Source organism: Ischnura elegans, chromosome 3, assembly GCF_921293095.1.
Source record: "Ischnura elegans chromosome 3, ioIscEleg1.1, whole genome shotgun sequence".
In the NCBI taxonomy this organism is placed as follows: domain Eukaryota; kingdom Metazoa; phylum Arthropoda; class Insecta; order Odonata; family Coenagrionidae; genus Ischnura; species Ischnura elegans.
Genome location: NC_060248.1, coordinates 60732497 through 60751643, shown reverse-complemented (window position 1 = coordinate 60751643; position 19147 = coordinate 60732497). Strand labels below are relative to the sequence as shown.

General features: G+C 39.3%; 1 protein-coding gene and 2 non-coding genes across 3 annotated transcripts in view; 1 reads left to right on the top strand and 2 right to left on the bottom strand.

The window, feature by feature from the left end:
• LOC124155024 (MORN repeat-containing protein 4 homolog) overlaps window positions 1-5463 on the top strand; it is a 55219-nt gene extending 49756 nt beyond the window's left edge. The window contains exon 4 of the mRNA XM_046528769.1: window positions 4285-5463. Coding sequence (XP_046384725.1) covers window positions 4285-4436 — 152 coding nt within the window. The 3' untranslated portion in view covers window positions 4437-5463. The remainder of the gene's footprint in view (window positions 1-4284) is intronic.
• A 5133-nt stretch (window positions 5464-10596) lies between these two features.
• LOC124156685 lies at window positions 10597-10760 on the bottom strand. Its single transcript, XR_006864387.1, has one exon. It is a non-coding gene; the product is annotated as a U1 spliceosomal RNA (small nuclear RNA).
• Window positions 10761-18740: 7980 nt separating this feature from the next.
• On the bottom strand, window positions 18741-18904 carry LOC124156665. The gene has a single exon (XR_006864374.1). It is a non-coding gene; the product is annotated as a U1 spliceosomal RNA (small nuclear RNA).
• Between the last annotated feature and the right edge of the window lie 243 nt (window positions 18905-19147).

Sequence of the window (19147 nt, the reverse complement as noted above, 5' to 3'; positions counted from 1 at the left end):
AATCGAACAATACGCGACCATTCATTACGGGAGTAATGCAAATCAACTTCCCGGTGAGCATACCTCGTCGGCCTACACACCGTGCCATCCATCTTAAATGATTTACATTCTCTTTTGAAAAAGATAAATCTCGCTACCGAACGATGTTTGATGATAAAGTCCCCTTCGAAGATTACTCCATCTCCGTGGATGCTTTAAATAGGGGTTGTAGAAGGGATGGGTAGTATTTGAAATACTAGTATTTTAAAATACGTATTTGAAATACATTTGTAATATTTGTTTGGTAGTTCAAATACACAACCTGAATGTATATTGTATTTCGTATTTCAAATATAGATTTTTTGTTATTCTTAAATAAAAAATACTTATGTTAAATAATTTTGAAGTAGCTCTGATAACACTTCTGTAACATTTTGCTTCAGATATTACTTCATTGTCGTTAGAATCGTCTTCTTCATGTTTGCAACTATCCATAACATGCCAAGGCTGGTTATATTTTTTTCAAGATCTTTTATTTTCCATAAAAATCTATTTTGTATTTTTAATGGTATTTAAAATACCATTTTGTAGTTTGTTTTTCAAATGCCCCTTATAAGGTATTTTTTATTTCAAATACATTTTGAGCGGTATTTTGTGTTTCAAATACTCATCCTATATTTTTTCCTGCGCTGGGTTGTAGAATGTTTGTCTGGAGTTGGGAAAAAGAACGGCAGGAAATTTCATCCCATTTAAAGCATGATGGCCAACAAAGTAATAGACTTCCGAGTTGCTTGGATTGGATACTTTAACTTTACGTATGGGGTTAATGGATGATGTCCCCTGAGTAACCTGATGGTGAATAGCCGGAGGCATTCAATTTCATTAAAATCATATGACGAATTTCAATGCTGGCGGCGAAAATTGTAAATGATGCAAGTAAGTATTACGTCTATTTCTAATTTATTTTTAACACTTTTGAGAAAGATCGAGATTCGTTGCTTTTCAACCTTTTGTTGTAAGGAGAGAAAGTAACTATAGGTAACAATAAGATAAATAAATCATAATTAGCGCCTGAAGATGATGATTATTCATTGAAACCCAGGTCGCGCTCTTTTATAGAAAAAAGTGGTATAAGTAATTGTGTACATTCAGGAAAAACTTAAAGAGAGAAAATTTTATTTTTTAAAAGAGAGGAGGTTTTTCCTAAGTTTTCCGCTTATTTTACGAAATTCAAACGTATTCGATAAATGAATTCAGTTTTTTCATTGGTGGTGTACGTTGTCGTATTTATTCATACGCGTAAGCAATATAGATAATTCTTGTCAATTGGAATCGGGTATTGTAATCACTATGTCCATTTATCACAGATAGAGCCTTTGATATCATGAATAACTCATTCATTGTCGTTACTCCAACACAAGAAATGTTTGAAGAGAAATATATTGCGCGTGTTCATAGTAAATTCTTTCATCTAAGTAAATGTGGGGTGTCGTCATTTTCGTTCGTATGTTTGGTCACCATGAAACATTAAAATGTGATCGCAAGTGTTCGTTTGGAAAATTGTGTGGGGTGATTGAACATATGCCTAAATATTTGGAAATTTCTCTCGATTGCAAAGACGTGACTACGAAGAGAAGGTTTTGCCATGCTTCTTTCTTTTCCCGTTTGTCCAAAGTGCTTGGCATTTAATGATTATACGTTTTAGACGATTTCAAAATAATTATTCACATTTTCAGGAAATAATTTTCGAGTTCCCCACGTAGTCAGATCCTTTTTATTTCCCAACATTTTTCGGGCGTCGAAACATTGGGCCCAATGAAGAGCAGACCTGACAGGAAGTCGGAGGAGAATGTTTTCAACTTATTCGTCAGAGGAGCGGCAGATGTTAAAGTTTCATTTTTGCACGCCATACTGTCTCTCTCTCATATCAGTGATGCAGCCTTGACGTTATTTTGCATAGTTTAGGAAATAGGTCATACCAGACTAAGCTACAGAAATGTGAGTTCAACACATTCAGGCTAGTGGTGCAAATTCCTTTCTCTGAGTTACCTCGCCTTTCGATGAATTATTTTGGGGCATCCGAAGGATTCGCATTGGATTTGAACCTGGGACCCTTCGACCAATTGCCCAACTCTGTTCTCGGGGGTCACCGGGCTCCCAAAATAGTAGATATTTTAAAGGAAGTATATAGTTAGCCAGATATTGCATTCGGGGAGAGACTTCTACATACTACCCCGCAAACCGCCACAATAAGCGTGTGGCGGGGTTGCTAGGACACCAGCCGTTTACAAATGAAAAGGAAATGCTCAAACCAAAGTTACGCCTTGCACTTATTTAATTCTATTATTGTTCGGGGAAAAACGAATTATTATACCTATCCGTTCTGCAAAATATCTCTCTTAATTTATCGTTTCTGTCGGACCTGAGGGATATTGGGGTTCTTATATGATGTTCTCCGTGTCACTCTTAAAGATATCTAGTCTCAATTACTCACATAATCTCAGAATGTCTGTCAAGACTTCAGTGTGAAAGAGTGTAGATACAAAGAAATAATAATTTACTCCATCCGTGACTAATTGATTACATGACAGATTTCGCAGAATTGTAATATAGCCTAAGTATGTACTCTGCTATTGCAGTTTATTTTATGTTTGGTGTTTTTAGCAAAGCATTCGCCTGATGTTTTATTTTCTATTTAGTGTAGTATGTTATATGTAGGTGTTTTCTGGACTACATGTAGCGAAGCATTCGCCTCGTGTTTCATTTTCTTTTTAGAAATTCATAATTCTACCAACTTACGTAGGGTTGCTAATTCATTGGATTCTTAGCTTCCATTGCACGAACTCCAGTTAGCGTCGGCGGAGACCTTTGTCTAATAGATTCGTCTCTTGGAAATATTTTATCATAAAGGTTAACATACGCTTTTCTCATGCTGAACTTATCCTCGCAATTCATTTTTCTTGTGAATCACTACGCATTGTAAGAGTGCTTTTTTCATCCTTGAGATAAATATGATGAAGGGGTTTTACTCGAGAGGCAAATAAGTTCTCTGAGTCAAAGGTGAGCTCACATTCTAAAGGTAGCTTTTTATGCAGAAATTAATCATCCATTTCCGGTTTCTTGCGAGTTAATAGTTAAAGATCTCGAATCAATTTTTCCCGTCTTGCATTTGTTGAAGCGGCCCTTAACTCTAATTTCTGGTTGAGGATGTTACAGACTGTAATTTATCATGAAGCTATCAGTTGATTTGGTATGGCGAAGGGATTCGTGGAATCTCTCTAGGGAATTTCTAAAGGGATTCTTGGAACCTGATTCTAGATGCGTTTTTAAGTGTGCCCACACCAAATGGGTCCCTTTCAGAAATATCACCCCTATTCAAATGAACCCCTGCAAAAATTATCTTAGGCTCTACGACCTCGATTTTCCTGCTGATCTGTTGTTACTTTCTGTGATGAGCACTTGTTCATTCCGTAACCTTTTCCTTTAAACGCTTTTCCCTTTCACCCTCAATATGGAAATGAATACCATGGAAATGCTTTTTCTTGGTAATGCAGCCTTTTCGGCATTTTATTTTATTTAATACTCTGGATTTTACGGACATCAAATAATTAAGGTCGGACGAAAATGTGCGATTATAATTGCCTGAAAAAATTTATTTCAAAATGGGCGAGATTGCGCAATTGTATTGATGATACTCGTTCAAAGCTCCCTTTCAATGGAGCTTAAAGATGTATATGCGAAGTGTGGTAATGCTACGAGATTCGTAGAATCACAGAAGAAAATTTCTTAAGTGATTCGTGAAACCTAGGTCGTGCATATGGTCTTGAGTTTAACCCTACCATATGTACCCCTTCCTGTAATATGCCTCCTCTACAAGTGGACCCCGGCCCCCGCGGATAATTTGTCCAGGCCTGCGACCTTAATTTTTCCTTGTCAGTGACGTAGCGAGGGGAGGGGTACGGGATGTCCGGACCCCCTCGCAATATGCAAACACAATTACTTACCTTCATCATTAAAGAAAACAAAACGTTGAAAAATCATGAATTAACTAAAAATTTCTTTGAAAAATGAAGTTTTTTTCCTGTTAAAATTAGTTAAAATCCCTCTACTTAGTACCATTTTTTTTATTTGTCCCCGGACTCCTTGGTTTTGGAACCCCCCCACCTCCCCGAAAGAAATTCCTGGCCACGCCTCTGTACCTTGCCAGTGTGTGTAAGATATTATTTATTTCTTAGCCTTTCGTCGTCGTCACCCTATCCCACCTCCATCGTCCTTGCTGATGATCGTTTCGTTCCCTCCCGACAGGGCTCGTCACATTCCGAGACGGCACCCACGGCTTCCCCCGCAACGAGGGCTTCTTCCAGGATTGCAGATTCGTCCGCAAGAGGCGCTGCCCCGAAGTGGTCCAGAAGGCCCAGAAGGTCGCGCTCATGGCGAGGGCGCAGTGCGAAGAATAAGCCGGTCGCTGAGACTACCCTCCTGCGCTGCGTTATTCACACCCCACACTTTCCCGTCCCTTAGTGATGACGAACGTTTCGAAGATTTCCATTAAGGGTTATTGTGGACCTCAACGGGCGTTTTGTGGAAGTGCTCGAAGATACCTCGAAATTTTTTAGCCTTGCGTTTGTTTACCCACGAGCAATGAAAGCATTTAAATCCTTGGTAGTGACATTTTTTTGTCGTTTTTTTGTTTATCCATGAGCGTTTAATTCCTATGAAAGCATTTAATTCCTTGGTATCGAAAATGTTTCGCTGTTTTTTTGTTTATCCATTTTTTTCTTTACCCATGAGAGATCAAAGCATTTAATTCAACGATGGTGCAAAATTTCCCCACATGTTCGTCAAGATTCAAGAGCCCAAATATTCGATTACAGATTCATTTATTTATTTCATTCATATTTATATTTTCGTTTCCTCCTCTCTCTGTTGGAAGATTTTTGGAATAATATTTTATCTTCTTTCCTATTCCCTTTCAATTCTGGTGATGATGTTATCGCTATTCATCTACTCACTCAGTGGCGTAGCCAGGAGGGGGCTCGTGCGTCCCCCCAAACCAATTGATTTTAACAGAAAAATATGAACCTTTAAAACAAATTCATTCTAATCCATCAATACTAGATAGCAAAACTAATATTGTCTATTATTTTTTTGTTATTTAGTTTGTTCTTTGAGTACAAGTTACTGATTATAGTGATTAGATTCCTATAAAACTCATTTTTCCACTATGTATTTTACAGCCTGGTATATATTATAGCTTCCTGACGATCCATCAGCTGTGTAATTTCAAGTGCTAAAATAGCATAAAATGTGATTTCTATAGATAAAAATGTACACAATTTCCACGGAGAGGCGTTCAACCACCCTGACCCCCCTGTCGTGCCCCCCTAATACATCATCCTGGCTACGCTCCTGAACTCGCTTGCGATTACCTTACATGTTTATCTTGCGTGGTCGTGTTTTATTTTAATAAAAAAGTTAATCAATTCTAATGGTGTATTTTTCAAAAAGAATTCTGCTCCCTCCTTTCGTTTCCAGGTATTCCAAATCGATAATTGGGCGTTGTACTTCAATAAAGGAATGTCAGTGGGGAGCCTATGACTGTTAAATCTACCCGTAGTACAGTCAGCGTTCCTCAGTAGTGGGCGAAATAAGGGTAAAAATTAGTGATGGGTCGATTCCAAAATTTTATCGATTCCGATCCCGATTCCGATTCTGACATTTCGATTCCGATTCTACCGATACCGATTCCATCGATTCTGATGCCATAGGCTCCAAGAAAAATATCACTTAATTCCAGGCAACAAGAAAACCACTTTTTAAAATATTACTCTGTGAAAGAGTCAGTCAAACAAAAGCATCTTTCATATCATCACTATGTAATTAAAATATAATAGCTAAATTTCAAAACAGAATATAGGTACCTGAAAAGTGATGTTACATGATAGGTATTACTTTAGAGTATTAGCACTCATGTTTAAATTTAAAATAAAAGTATCTCCTTTAATATCTATCTTTTATTGATAATATCTTATCATTATCAATAATGTCTCACAAATTTAGTCTCCTTTTACAGACTTTAAATTTTTGCTCAGAAAGCAAAGCATCTTCACTCTGTCAGCTGACAGAGTTAAGATGCTTTGCTTTCTAGGATATCCTAGGATATCCAAAGATAAAGCTTGTTGCATTTTACATCACATACTTTTCCTGCAGAACTAAATGTCTTTCGCTGAACACAGTGGATGGCGGTATGGCAAGAAACCTCTTCGCTAATACTTTCAGCCTTGGGTAGGAGATATAAGTCTTTCGGTATTTCCCAGGGAAGGAATTTGGTGGTGCATTCATCTATGATAAATAAGCTTCCACTTCAGCTTCAACAGTGTTTGCTATGGTGACTTTGGGTACTTTCCAAATGCATCACTGTATCTTGCAAGATACTATATACCTGTCACAGGCTCCCTAGTCTGCATTTGCTCCTTTGGAATATAAAAGGGATTTCCAAGTAGCACTTTTTGATCTCGAGTCGAGTTGAAAATTACTCGCAAGTATCAAGTCGAGTATGATAATTTCTGAACCAGGCAATACAGCAATGCATACTACAATTCCGCGCGACTCACCTCAGCGAAGGTGGAAAGGGAAAAAGGGTATCAGTTGTTGCCTTTCGTGGAAACTGTTCATTTTTCTCTCTCTTAAGCATGGTGACTTAATTTCTTCACTTTACTTCAATACCCGAGCCATATTTCTTATGCGTGGGATGGTTCCGAAAAATATCCAATCCTTAGTATTTTCTTTCGAGTAATGCGCTAAATGGCCAAGTCGATCTATACATAATCCTTTTTAACATCCTCATTTTAGTGTTTTAAGTCAATTAAGACGATTATCCATGCTTTACATGACGATTTTCAAGACTAATGTTTTAAAAAACTTGAAACATCGGCCTCAGTTACCGAGCCTCAGAGGTCCGCGGCGTGTAGGTCAGCCTTGACGCGCGATTGAAAAATCGCTCTTATTTCCTTCGTCGCAAACTTTCTTTTCAAGATTTCTACTTAGTAATCTTTAGAAATCTCTACTTTATATTGTGGTTCAAATTTTCCGAGTTATATTTTTCGTAAACGAAAGATAATGTCTACTTTATGTCAAATTTCACGTGAAAAACGGGTCGGCCATTTTGCGTTGTAAAACCAGACAGATGAGAGCCAAAATCTTCAAAAGTCATTGAAAATACAAGAAAAGCACCATGTCAAAGGAATATTGCGTTTTTTTATCCCATTAAACTCATCCAACGCAAAACCACCTGGATAAATTCAAAGATTTTTTGAGGAAAAACGATATGTCGCGTGGCATTGAAAAATTGGTCATGTTTGGGCCACTGTATCTCACTAAAGGGTCGTATTTATGTCAAACGGCATATAAATCTATATCTGGTAATAATTTATGAGTATTTACGCTAAGTTTCAAGTCTCTATCCCCAAAAAGGTCATTTTGGACTTTATTCCAGCTTTTTCCGATTTCGTACCAGTGCGCGCCAGGTAGGAAGACGATCGGCCGCCGCGGCTGCCGTAAAGGTATTCGGCGCCCATGTCGACAACTAGTGTATTCGGCAAGCTGAAACTATCAGGCCAAGGCATTAGGATGACTTATCGGCTTTAAAAACTGCATTATAACACGAGTTTCATGATAGCACTTCCTGACGGCAGATCGCTAGGCCTACTATACTCGAAAGCTCATAACCTTAACTACTCGACTCGACATTCGTAATGCTACTCGAAACGCTCGAGTCGAGTACCAACTACTCGACTCGAATTGAATTTTCGAGTACTCGCACATCCCAGGAAGATATGTGTTTTATTATCACGATTACGAGGCGCGAAAATTCAAATGAATTTTGGAAACGTGGTCGTATATTTTGTGGTTTGAAGTACTACTGGAATCGGAATCGATTTTTCACCTTGGCAAGTACTCGTTTTCGATTCCGGTTCTTGGCCGAGAATCGAGGAATCGAAGAATCGAGGAATCGAACCGACCCATCACTAGTAAAAATATTGCAATTTCAAAATTTAGCTCATTGTCAGTGGTTGGGCAAAGGTTCATCAATTATAAGATTATTCCTCTTTTAAAATTGCTCTGACAATTCGTATGTTCTGCTTCAAAGTCTTGTCTTCCTATCTACCTTTCCGGTATTTAAATTTATCTTTTTTTCTGCATGATTTGTAATGGTGTGATCTTGTTGGCTTTCTTCTAATCTTGTACTTATTTGTACCCTTGAAGTCTTGCTTTTCTTTTAAAGCAGCACCATCGCGGATGAAGACTCTCATGATTACAGGGAATGTCATATTATCCTTTTTAAGCTTGTGAGTTTTGTAAGAAATTGGTACTTTTGATTGGCTTATGCTAATGATAATGCTAAGAGTCCCGTCATCCAAGGCTGCACACGATTCGCATAGCGTCGGTTCTTCATTATTAATTTTGCTTATTCACAGCCATTCGGTTTTCAACTTGAACTTCAATGAATAATTTTTTTCATGAATGTAAATTTTTTCTTCTTAATGAGATATGGAGGAGACAAAAAGTATGGATGGCGCGAGTACTTAGCGAGGAGGGGATGTTGGAGTTAGTGTTGGAGGACAGAATGTTAGGTAAACGAGGGAGAGTAAGAGAATAAAACTTTTAGATAGAATAAAAGGTAGTATGCCTTGTTGTGAATTGAAGACGGAAGTACATTAAGGAAGAGGAGCATATCAGAATGCTTCTTAAGCACTCCATGGAAACCTTCCTCAATCGATAAAATACTTTAATAATAATGCTAAAAGTCCAGTCATCCAGGGCTGCACACGTTTCGCATAGCGTTGATGCTACCCATGATTATTATGGAGATGGTTCAGTAAAGGTCTCAGAAAATGCTTGAGTGCTAAATATTTATCAGCATTTTTCTCATTAAAAGATTTGAATGGGCAAATGGTGGTCACGGCGTACCTACATCAGCTTGCTGATTTTTTCTCTCGTGCTGTAAGACAATGAACGTCGGTCATGTTAATTTGTCTTAATCTTGTAGATACATGACATGATTGTTGTCCAAGATAAAAAAGTGACTAATTATTCGCAATAAAGAATATTCGCGTGTTTATGTTTCATTTGAAACACGGTGTCATCCACCCATGTATTGCTATGTGTCATACCAAGATGTTCAATTTTCATTCTTTCTCTCTTGAAGTCATCATCACTAAATGTGGACACCTTCGGCATCCTCTTCTAACTGACGTCACGGATGAAGTTCCCACTTTTCTTCTTTATATTTCTGCTCACGTCTCCTGCAAGCCGACGCTCGTCATCATCATCATCATCTCATGTTTTCCTTATATTTGCTCCCTGATTTGTTTTAAAATCTCGCCTGCCGTGTTGGTATTTAAAGTACGCGAGGGGCGGAATTGCGTTCCAGCACAATTTATGAATTCGGAGCGGTGCTATCACTGTTTGCTACTATAATCCCTATACTACGAAATCTTCAAAGAACGTTTGCGACAAAATTGAGCGAGGTAAGCGTATTTTAATTTATTTTCGTTGCTAGCAAAAAAACTTCCATTAACGCATAGAATTCTCCCCTGAAGCAAAAATCACGGCTATGCTAACAAAGCACGAAAAAAGTCACGGTAGTATAACCGTGATTATTGCTTTTGTTAAGGAAATGGTATCCTTAAGATATTTCAAATAAAAATCTTTAATATCATTTCATATCTTTGTTATTTTTAAGGTAAAAGTGGTCACCAACTTATCTCAAACATTCCATCTCAGAATTGGCAGAAACCTATTTTTCTACCAAAATGTGAAAAAAGCACCTAAATAACTGAAAACGTTTTGTTTGGGTAATTGGTCTTGGGTTCACTAGTTCGTGGTAAAACTCTCTCATGCAAAATTTTGTATCGAAGTACTATATCATAACAGTCAAATATTGCTGAATTGAGTTGGTGTAACAAAATTGTAATACTAACTGTATTGCTGCCGCACAGTTTTCGGAACTCGAAAAAAAACTTGCCAAAAGTCGAAATTTTTAACATTATTTATTCTGTTATTAAATAAATGGTGCAGTATGCTAGAAAATATCCGGGGATAAAGAAACTATCGCAATGTAATTTTTATTGCTTCTGGGTACAGTAAACAAGACGCCGAATGCGTCTGCTTTTGGTGATAATAACTTCAAGAGAGGGAATGAACATAGAATATCTCAGCCATGGAGAGCATGACACCATGTTTCAAATGAAAAAAAAGCTCGGTGAATATTTTTTAATTGCGAACAATCTTGAAAAGCGCGGTGATGAATTTTTGGGAAAGGCTTACACCGCTCTCGGCATTTCTGCGGAAGACCCTTGCAGTGGCTCGCAGGGTATTATATAGATGGAGTGTCATCCAATTCCGGCGCAATGTAACAATTCACCCGACGTCGTTATGTCAGCATCAAAGAATTGCTTCATACTGGCTTTGGCCACTCGATACATTGAATTAGTGTGTCAATCGATTTCCCTGCCCAAGCAGGACACCTTCACTTCCTGCGACTCGGATAGATTAAGCTCTGCTACGACTTGGGAGACAGGCGAAGTTATATACCAATCATGAATACCAGTTATGGAGGGACGGCGCGAACGCAGTCCCTACTACCAAAAATTGTGCGCCCGAGTTACCCACATTTGGGGCAATCGCAGGAGTCAGCACGCCCGGAGTGCAATGGGCAAGCCTCGTCCCGGAGGAACGGCCTTAGAGATCACCGTTACACCTCTACGCCAGGTAAGTATGCTAATGAAGGGTTCACCTGCGGCACCACCCAATACTCGCCTTAAACTGCTTTGTGACAAGCAAACTAAAGATTTTCAAAATTACCACCACTTGTGTATACCATAGCAAATCATTATTCTTACAAGCTAATTTTTAAGTAAATATCCCTAGTTATAGTTAAAAAACAAACATCGGCCAAGGTATACTCAATCTCTTATCGCCAGTTTTAACCCTTTTCCCACAAGTCCAAAAGCGCCATTTTCGAATTTCATGACACACCTGGTCTGAACGGTGCAAAGCTTGCGGATACGTAACTTTTGATTCCAGTTACCTTCCATTAAATAAGTAACGCTATTGTTTACCCCATGTTCTGACCTTGCATGGATTTGGCACATGTATTACTGGAAAGTTTTGCCGTTGCACGGATGTGCGCGTATTTTTTGTAATTATGCGTAATATATTGATGGCCGTGTGGTGTTCATGTCGGAGTCCTCATGCATGCTGGAGATTGGTCGCCCAGTGCCAAACATCCTAGAGGTGGCTCGCTCTAGAAGTATTTACATGTAGATATCGGTTCTACATGCACACCACTCGGTACAAAAAACGTTACGCGTACTAACAAATTATTCGCCGCACTACCGCATTCATTCCAAGGCAAAACTAACTCTCATACTACTACTAAACTACTCATTAAGGTATTCTGCCAATATAGCTAGAACACACAAATCATGCGGTTAAAAAGAATAAGAAAATTCAGAAGCATTCATCAAGGTATACATAAGTTGGTAGTTTATAATACAAGTCACCTAATCTATTTGTGATTACGCTGCCTTTATAGTCTCTAATTGATCGTGGAAAAAAGGAAATTTTGAATCCGTCTGTTCTACACTGTATCTTAGTCGAAAACCACTGGTCACAATTGGAAAATATTTTAGGTGCAGCAGTTCAAAGGTCCAATGTAACGTTGGTTACCATAGAAAATCAGTTGAAAAATACCAGCGCCTTCTTATCGGCATTCAAATCCGAAAAACGGCCAAAAGTGCCAACATTTCTCAACTTTGAGTGCGATACGGCACGTCTTCCCGTTTTGCAATTGCAATAATATTTTACAGGATATGTTTTTACACCAATTGGCATACAATGAGTGGGTGTCTCGAAAGTACTTCGAAAAATAAAGAACCACCCTTGTTCTACAATCTATCTCTCTTATTTTATTTACATGATCTGATCTACCGTAGTGTCTTGGCGTCCTTAAGATATGGCAAACTTCGTCAGAAAATACACTGCTCTCTAATTTATGTGATAGGTTTAGTCTATTTCTCAGTCTACAGTCTGACAGAGATTCCCATCTGAGTTTAGTTTATCGGTTACCACCTGCCCTCCATAGGACGACGTATCTGCTGCTCATCGGGGAACATGCTTGCCAGAAAGGCGGTTCACCCGCAAAATACTTGCGTCTGATTTGCGGAGATATTTTCTAATCTATTCGGTTATACTCGTTTATTCTTAATAAAGTTATGAGAGTAGACATTTCGGCGGGTTTAAGTCATATCAACTGCTCGCGGTGAGGTTTCCCTCAGTCCTCTAGTCCTGCAACCATCGTTAAAAATCTTCCTTCTTGGATTGGGAGGTTCTTTCAGTCATAAACTAGGTACTGGAACAACAAACGATTTTATCACTGCGAAACGCTTCTTCTTCTATCCCAAACTTTCCTCAGAAAAAATCCGGTGCGTAAAATAGCTCTTTTAATTTGCAATTTCTTGTTTCATAATTATTGGCTGTTATGAACATACAAAAATTAAATACGGTTGCCATGTATTTCCATTAAAGTGTAAACGAATAGCTGATTCATGGGCTTCATGTCGAGTACTTTGAAAGCCCTAGCTACAGTGGCCTTCTAATTAAAATACCGGTTTTCAGGGATTATTGCTCATCCAATACTCCTCTTTTTGTGAAGTTTTACGCAAGATAATTTATGATTCATACTGTGCTTAAAAGTCTTATGCTCATAAAAGTCCGTCTTCTGTGAAAGCAGACTGGCTACCGATTGTCCTATTGATGGAGGGGGACCTAGAAACGAGGCTAAGGAATTTTAGAATTTCCGAGAGCATAATTCCGCAAAATAAGTGAGAATTTCGTTATTCGAAGATATTTATATTTATGATAATCCTTATTTCGTTCAATCCGAGTATTAATTTTATTTAATTGGGGAGATATTATGAAAAACTGATAAAGAATGAAAAGAGCCCTCTTTTTAATGGGAGAACGTTCAGAGTCAGACGGGGCAGAAATGAGACAGAGTTCGATTCCCTCGAAGAGCACTTTTTAACTACGATTATGTTAATCTACATCAACTTACTCATTGATTAGAGATTCATAATTTTGTTTCAAAAACAATTATTTGGATTCATTGGGTAATGGAATCAAACTACTTGCATGTTTTCGATTCGATTTTGAAGCATCAGTATCGCTTTAAAAGTTACCTCTTAATTTCGTCACCAAACTTTTTCGTGGCAGCCATGTGATAGTCTGCATTGCTGCTCTCTTTAATTTCTCGTCCATTTGAGTTCTCCTCCTCTACTAGCCCTTATTATACTATCCTAGAACTTAATAGGTGGGCTTCATTTTTTTGCCTATTACATTTACCTCTGTTTTATATTATCCTGAAAATCACCATGTTCACGGTTATCTCCAATGCCTATAAGTTTCCTATCCCCCATATCTCATGGAAAAACTCTCTTATAGCCTTTTAATTGCTCTACGGATCAATCCATTTTTTTCTCCTTCTCCAAATTCGCTTATCTGTTGTCTCTGGCTGAGACTTTACTTTGTACCCAGATTTCTTTTCATGTAGAGTTGTTCTCCAAGTTCTTTCATCTCTCCGCTTTTGTAATGATTTCCTTATTTCTGATGCCACTTGATTATTTTTAGAACAAAACTGGGTTTAAAGAAGTCCGGTTTTGCTCAAAACGTACGGACGTATGCCAGTGAAATAATACCTGAATATACCTTGAACCCATCGACTGCTGTGCAATAGCGATGATTCCTCGCGATTTATGTGGGCGTTTCCTGTTGATCCTTTCAGTGCCCTCCGGGTGCCTCTCCTATTTGTCCCTCCCCAGTCGTAAATTCAGTTGAGGAGCTCGCAGTTCACAGCCCTCAAAACGAATATTTCAATAGAGGAAATGTAGCCTCTGCCGCAGGAATTGCTGTTCCCTCCGCGGATTTAAATGGGTTTAAAAGAGATCATTCGCTTCTCTGAAAGCAATGGGACCGTAATATCAAGGAGAAATAAAGTATAAGCAGGAATGTTAACCGAAATTTATACTCGTAAAGACATGATCTACCGAACTCACAAATTTTCAGTGCTGTACCTCGCGAACTCAAATACTATACTGCAAATATTGATAATATATGTATTCCTTGTGCTCATTGCCTTGCTGCGGTCTATCTATCTATCTATCAGTCAGCATCCCGAAAATGAGTGGGCGAATAAGTTTTGGTTCTTGGATCCTGGCTCTCGTGCCTTTACCCTTCCAAGGACCCACCCTGAATCCTCATCCACTGCCTTTCTGCGGGAATCTGTAAGTACTGATTAAAAATCGCCCGAAGTGGCAGCTTAAGTAAAGCTGTTACGGGTCGGACTGGGATCTCCTCTACGTGGTCCCGTTGGCCCTCTCGTAGAGTATCCCAATTCCTGCGCGTTACGTATTGACTCCGTCTGCTGGGCTCGTATCTCACTTCGCTCCCGCGCATAACCTCGCGAGATAAGCCACTTGGCAAGGGAAGGCGGTCCTGTGTTACATGGTATGGTGTGGTATTTGGAGGAGGCAACCGACAGCTGAGGTCATTTGCGCCATGAGGGAAGGGTGTGGAAGGAAGGGTGGAGAGAAACCCGGCGTCGGCGTTAGCCTGCTCTTAACGAAAGGCGCCTAGGGGACCACGGCTTTACGTCCCATCCGACGGACGGAGTGTTGCGCTTGAAGTGTCCTCCACACAACATTCAAGCAGGGATCGGGCAGTCTCTGAAAATTCTCTGCCACTGCCGGGATTTGACCCCGACCCCGCCGGGTGGGAAGCCAGCATTCTAGCCACCACACCAACCCGATCCCCCCTGTGTTACATTCCTTGCATCTTTGTGTGGTATGGTACTTGGAGGAGGTGACCCACAGTTGAGGTCTTTTGCGCCACGAGGGAAGGGTATGGATGGAAGGGTAGAGAGAAAACCGGCGCACTGCGCCGGGCCCAGGCATTGGCCTGCTCTTTACGGAAGGCGCCAAGGAAACATACGACGGACGGAGTGTTGCGCTTGAAATGTCCTCCACGCAACATTCAAGAAAATACCATTGCCTTCTTCTTCAGGGATCGGGCAGTCTCTGAAATTTCTCAACCATCGCCGGGATTTTGACCAAAGCCGTCGAGTTGGGACGTCAACACTCAGCCCGATCCCCTCCGTTGCATCTTCCGTCGCCTCTTTCAAATCTTGACTCACCGCCCTTTCTCTATTCGCTTCTCTATCTCTCCCTCTACATTCCCCAGCGTTTGCCGACTCTTGAGTAATCCAGGAATTAATGAAACGAACCGCTGCGCTTCTCTCCGCTGCCGTTTGTATCATCTTCTCGCGCTCATGGCAAATTGCTTTAATCGTATGATTAATCGACGAAAGAGTCGCTGGGGTGTTTCCAGGGATTAACTCGGGCGATACCTCAGCAGAAGCATATGCAAGAGCGTGTGCGATGGATGCGCAGTAACAAAAAAGAGAGGCTATTGTTGAAATCTGAATCATATTTTACATTAACATGGGAAATTTAAGAGGTGAATCAATCCTGTTTCTTAGGAAGCACAATAACTAGCGATGGGAGAAGCTAGATAGAAATGCATTCGTGGACGTAGAGAAGACATTAGACAACGTGGATTGGAACACACAGCTGGGAGTCCTGACAGGAATTGGAGTTCTTTACAATGATAGGAAAATAATCCGCAGTTTGTACAGAAACTAAGAGCGCTAATAAGATCAGGAGCCAACACTGAATAAGTAAGAATTTGGAAAGGAGTGAGACAAAACTGCGCTTTGTCACCTGTAATTTTCAACATCTACATCGAGAAAACCATTAATGAGATAAAAGGAAAGGCCTAGGAAGTGAATACACAAAGTGAAAAAGTTAGCATGCTACAATTTGCTCATAACTTAGCTATCGTAGCAGAGACAGAGAAGGGTTTGAAAAATATTCTGGTTAATATGGAATGGGTAATGAGTAGATATCAGCTGAAAATAAGTAGAAAGAAAGCCAAGATATTAGTATGCAACAGAAGTTACAAGGTAGAGAGTAGGGAAACAAAAACTGGTGGAGATGGATGAATTCTGTTATTTGGCAAGCAGGATTACTAGGGATGGGAGAAGCAAGAAATAAATTATCAGCGGCCTAGACAAAGAGAACATTCCACCTAAAGAAAGATCTACTTACACCAGGAAATATAAACTCAGAAGTCAGGAAATAATTCATCAGAACTTACATTTGAAGTGCGCTTCTCTACAGAAGTGAGGCATGGACATAATGACAGCCGCAGAGAAATAAAGGGCAGAGGCCTTCGAAATGTGGTGCTAGAGAAGAATTGTAAGGATCAAAAGGAAGATCCTAGTAAGTAATGTGGAAGTCCATAGAAGACTAGGAGAGAAGAGAAGCCTCATGAATACTTTTATAAGAAGACGGAACAACCTTATCGGCCATATTTTGAGACATGATGAAGAATGATGAAGATGGAATGATGAAGTCAATATTATAGGTACAAGTACATGACAACGAAAAAGGAAGATCTCGAATAAAATATATGGAACAGGTGAAAAAGGAGAAATATGTAGGTGTGAAAAGGCTAGCTGATAGGAGAATTGAGTGGAGAGCTATGTCAAATCAATCTTTGGATCATAGACCGAAATGATGATGATGGGAAGTGGAGTCTGTTTGCTAATAAAATAGCCACTGGTTGATTTAATTAAAGTCCTGATAATTCTCCTTCGTCGTGGGCATTCAGCTCAATGGAAATAAAGTTACCAATAGAAATATGCATCATGGAAACAAACTATATCGTCTAAGTCCGGCAGTCAGACTGATCAGTTCCATCAAGTGATCACGGATCATCCCATTTCCGTTTCGAATCCATGCACAGAAGCCAGTGAGGGCCATTGCAAGTATTCTTATCATTTTGTGGGCATTATACGAAAAAGTATTTCAGTTGATGTTGCGTATGAAATTAAACCTCACATTGAGGGACGAGAGTCGTGGGTTTGGGGAGCTATCTTTGGAGGGTGTGCTTCACAAAGAAAATGCTTTTGCACATGTCAGGAAACATTTCTGAACCGTCAATGGGTATTATGAGAGGTAAAATTTTGCAACGATTGGGTTATTTCAGTTGTCCTCATTGGAATAAGTGTTTTTGGATCAACAGTATTAGTTCCTTATAATAATCTGAATCTATACTTTACGCATAATAAATATAAGAGTAGATTGTTTCAGCTGGAGTAATTTTTCACCAAGCTTGAAAGTCGTACTTTGGGTATGGCGATGGTATGATTCCGAGGTGTATTTCGCAATAAGTAAAACAATTTTTTGCTTCGTTCAAGGCCGAGGATTTCCAGTTATGAGGTCTAAAAATATTAACGCCGAGTCATGGTAATCATGTATAAACCTCAGAAAATCGTCTCCTTTATCTTAATTATATAACACCAATCAGAATTTTGGTACTCTGCACATTTATCTCTGCGATGAGAGTGCTTGGATAAATAATGACGCGAAAAACCATAAGCGTTCGAAATTTCTATTCGTCATCGTAGGAAATTTATATTCTCTTCCCTTATTTATTTTAGAATCTTCTTCCAGTGATTATTCCAACAACATAGAGAAATCATTATTTTCAAAGAGGAGTTAACACTAATTTAAGGAGAAAAATATTTGCAATTGTTACGCCTCTCCTGATATAATTTTATGCACGTATTGATAAGTTGGATAACATTACATTTTACATTGGAACTTGGAACGCTATGTTTTAACCGTCCTTCAAATTCGTTGGATATACTAATACTGACATCTGCTAATAGCTCTAATTAGTTGAAGTTAGTGAGAACTTTGATGGAAGATGCCTCGTCCTTGGCAACCCTGCTATGGAGACATTCGAGACAGAAGCGATGAGTTGTCGTCTCCAAAAGTAAGACGTCGATAATTTCTTTCCATCTCCATGATTGATGCTGCAGTTAATGGTAATGACACCAAATTAAACTCATCTTGTGAAGCAGGTTTTCGGGCCGCCATAAATATGCCAGGAATATTTGAGTCATGCATATGGAGGTTAGACAAGGACAGTGTTTTTCATGTTAAGGAACGCGTCTTAACATGATGTGTGTAGTAATTTGAGCAATTTTTAATTGAAAAGTAGTTTGTTTAGTAGCTTAGCGGAAATATACCTGTAAATTTCGTTCTTTAAAAACTAACTATGTCAAATAGTAATTTTTACTTACCACAGCTTGCATTATAGACCGCTTCCGACAAATTCATCTAAAGTTATATTTGAACACTGAGAGTTGCTTGAATTGCAAGAATTTTTATTTAAGATGGAAAAATTCGACTCCATCACGCTTGAATAGATTGAAATTTAACTGGAAAACACATTCATATTCATTTTAAGGAATTATTAACTGAATGATTCATTGGGATGTTTCCGTAAGGTATGAGTTATGAAATGGATTAAAATTTACGAAAAATATTGGTTGATTTTCAGGAATTGATATAATTTCTCGCGGTGAATGACTATGCAAGCGACGTTGATAGGTTAGCATCGAAGAATTGCTTCACACAAGCCTTAGCCACTCGATACATTGAATTAGTGTGTCAATCGATTTCCCTGCCCAAGCAGGACACCTTCAATACCTGCGACTCGGATAGATGAAGCTCTGTGCTTCGACTAGAGAGACAGGCGAAGTTATTTACCAATCATGAATACCAGTAATGGAGGGACGGCGCGAACGCAGTTCCTACTACCAAAAATTGTGCGCCCGAGTTACCCACATTTGGGGCAATCGCAGGAGTCAGCACGCCCGGAGTGCAATGGGCAAGCCTCGTCACCCTCGTCAAGCCTTGGGGATCACCGTTACACCTCTACGCCAGGTAAGTATGCTAATGAGGGGTTCACCTGCGACACCACGCAATACTCGCCTTAAACTGCTTTGTGACTAGCAAACTAAAGATTTTCAACATTAACAACACTTGTGTATACCATAGCAAATCATCATTCACACAAGCTAACTTTTAAGTAATTTTCCCTAGTTATAGTCACAGCACACAAATCAGTTAAGGTATATCTAATCTCCTATCGCCAATTTTAACCCTTTTCCCTCAAGTCCAAAAGCGCCATTTTC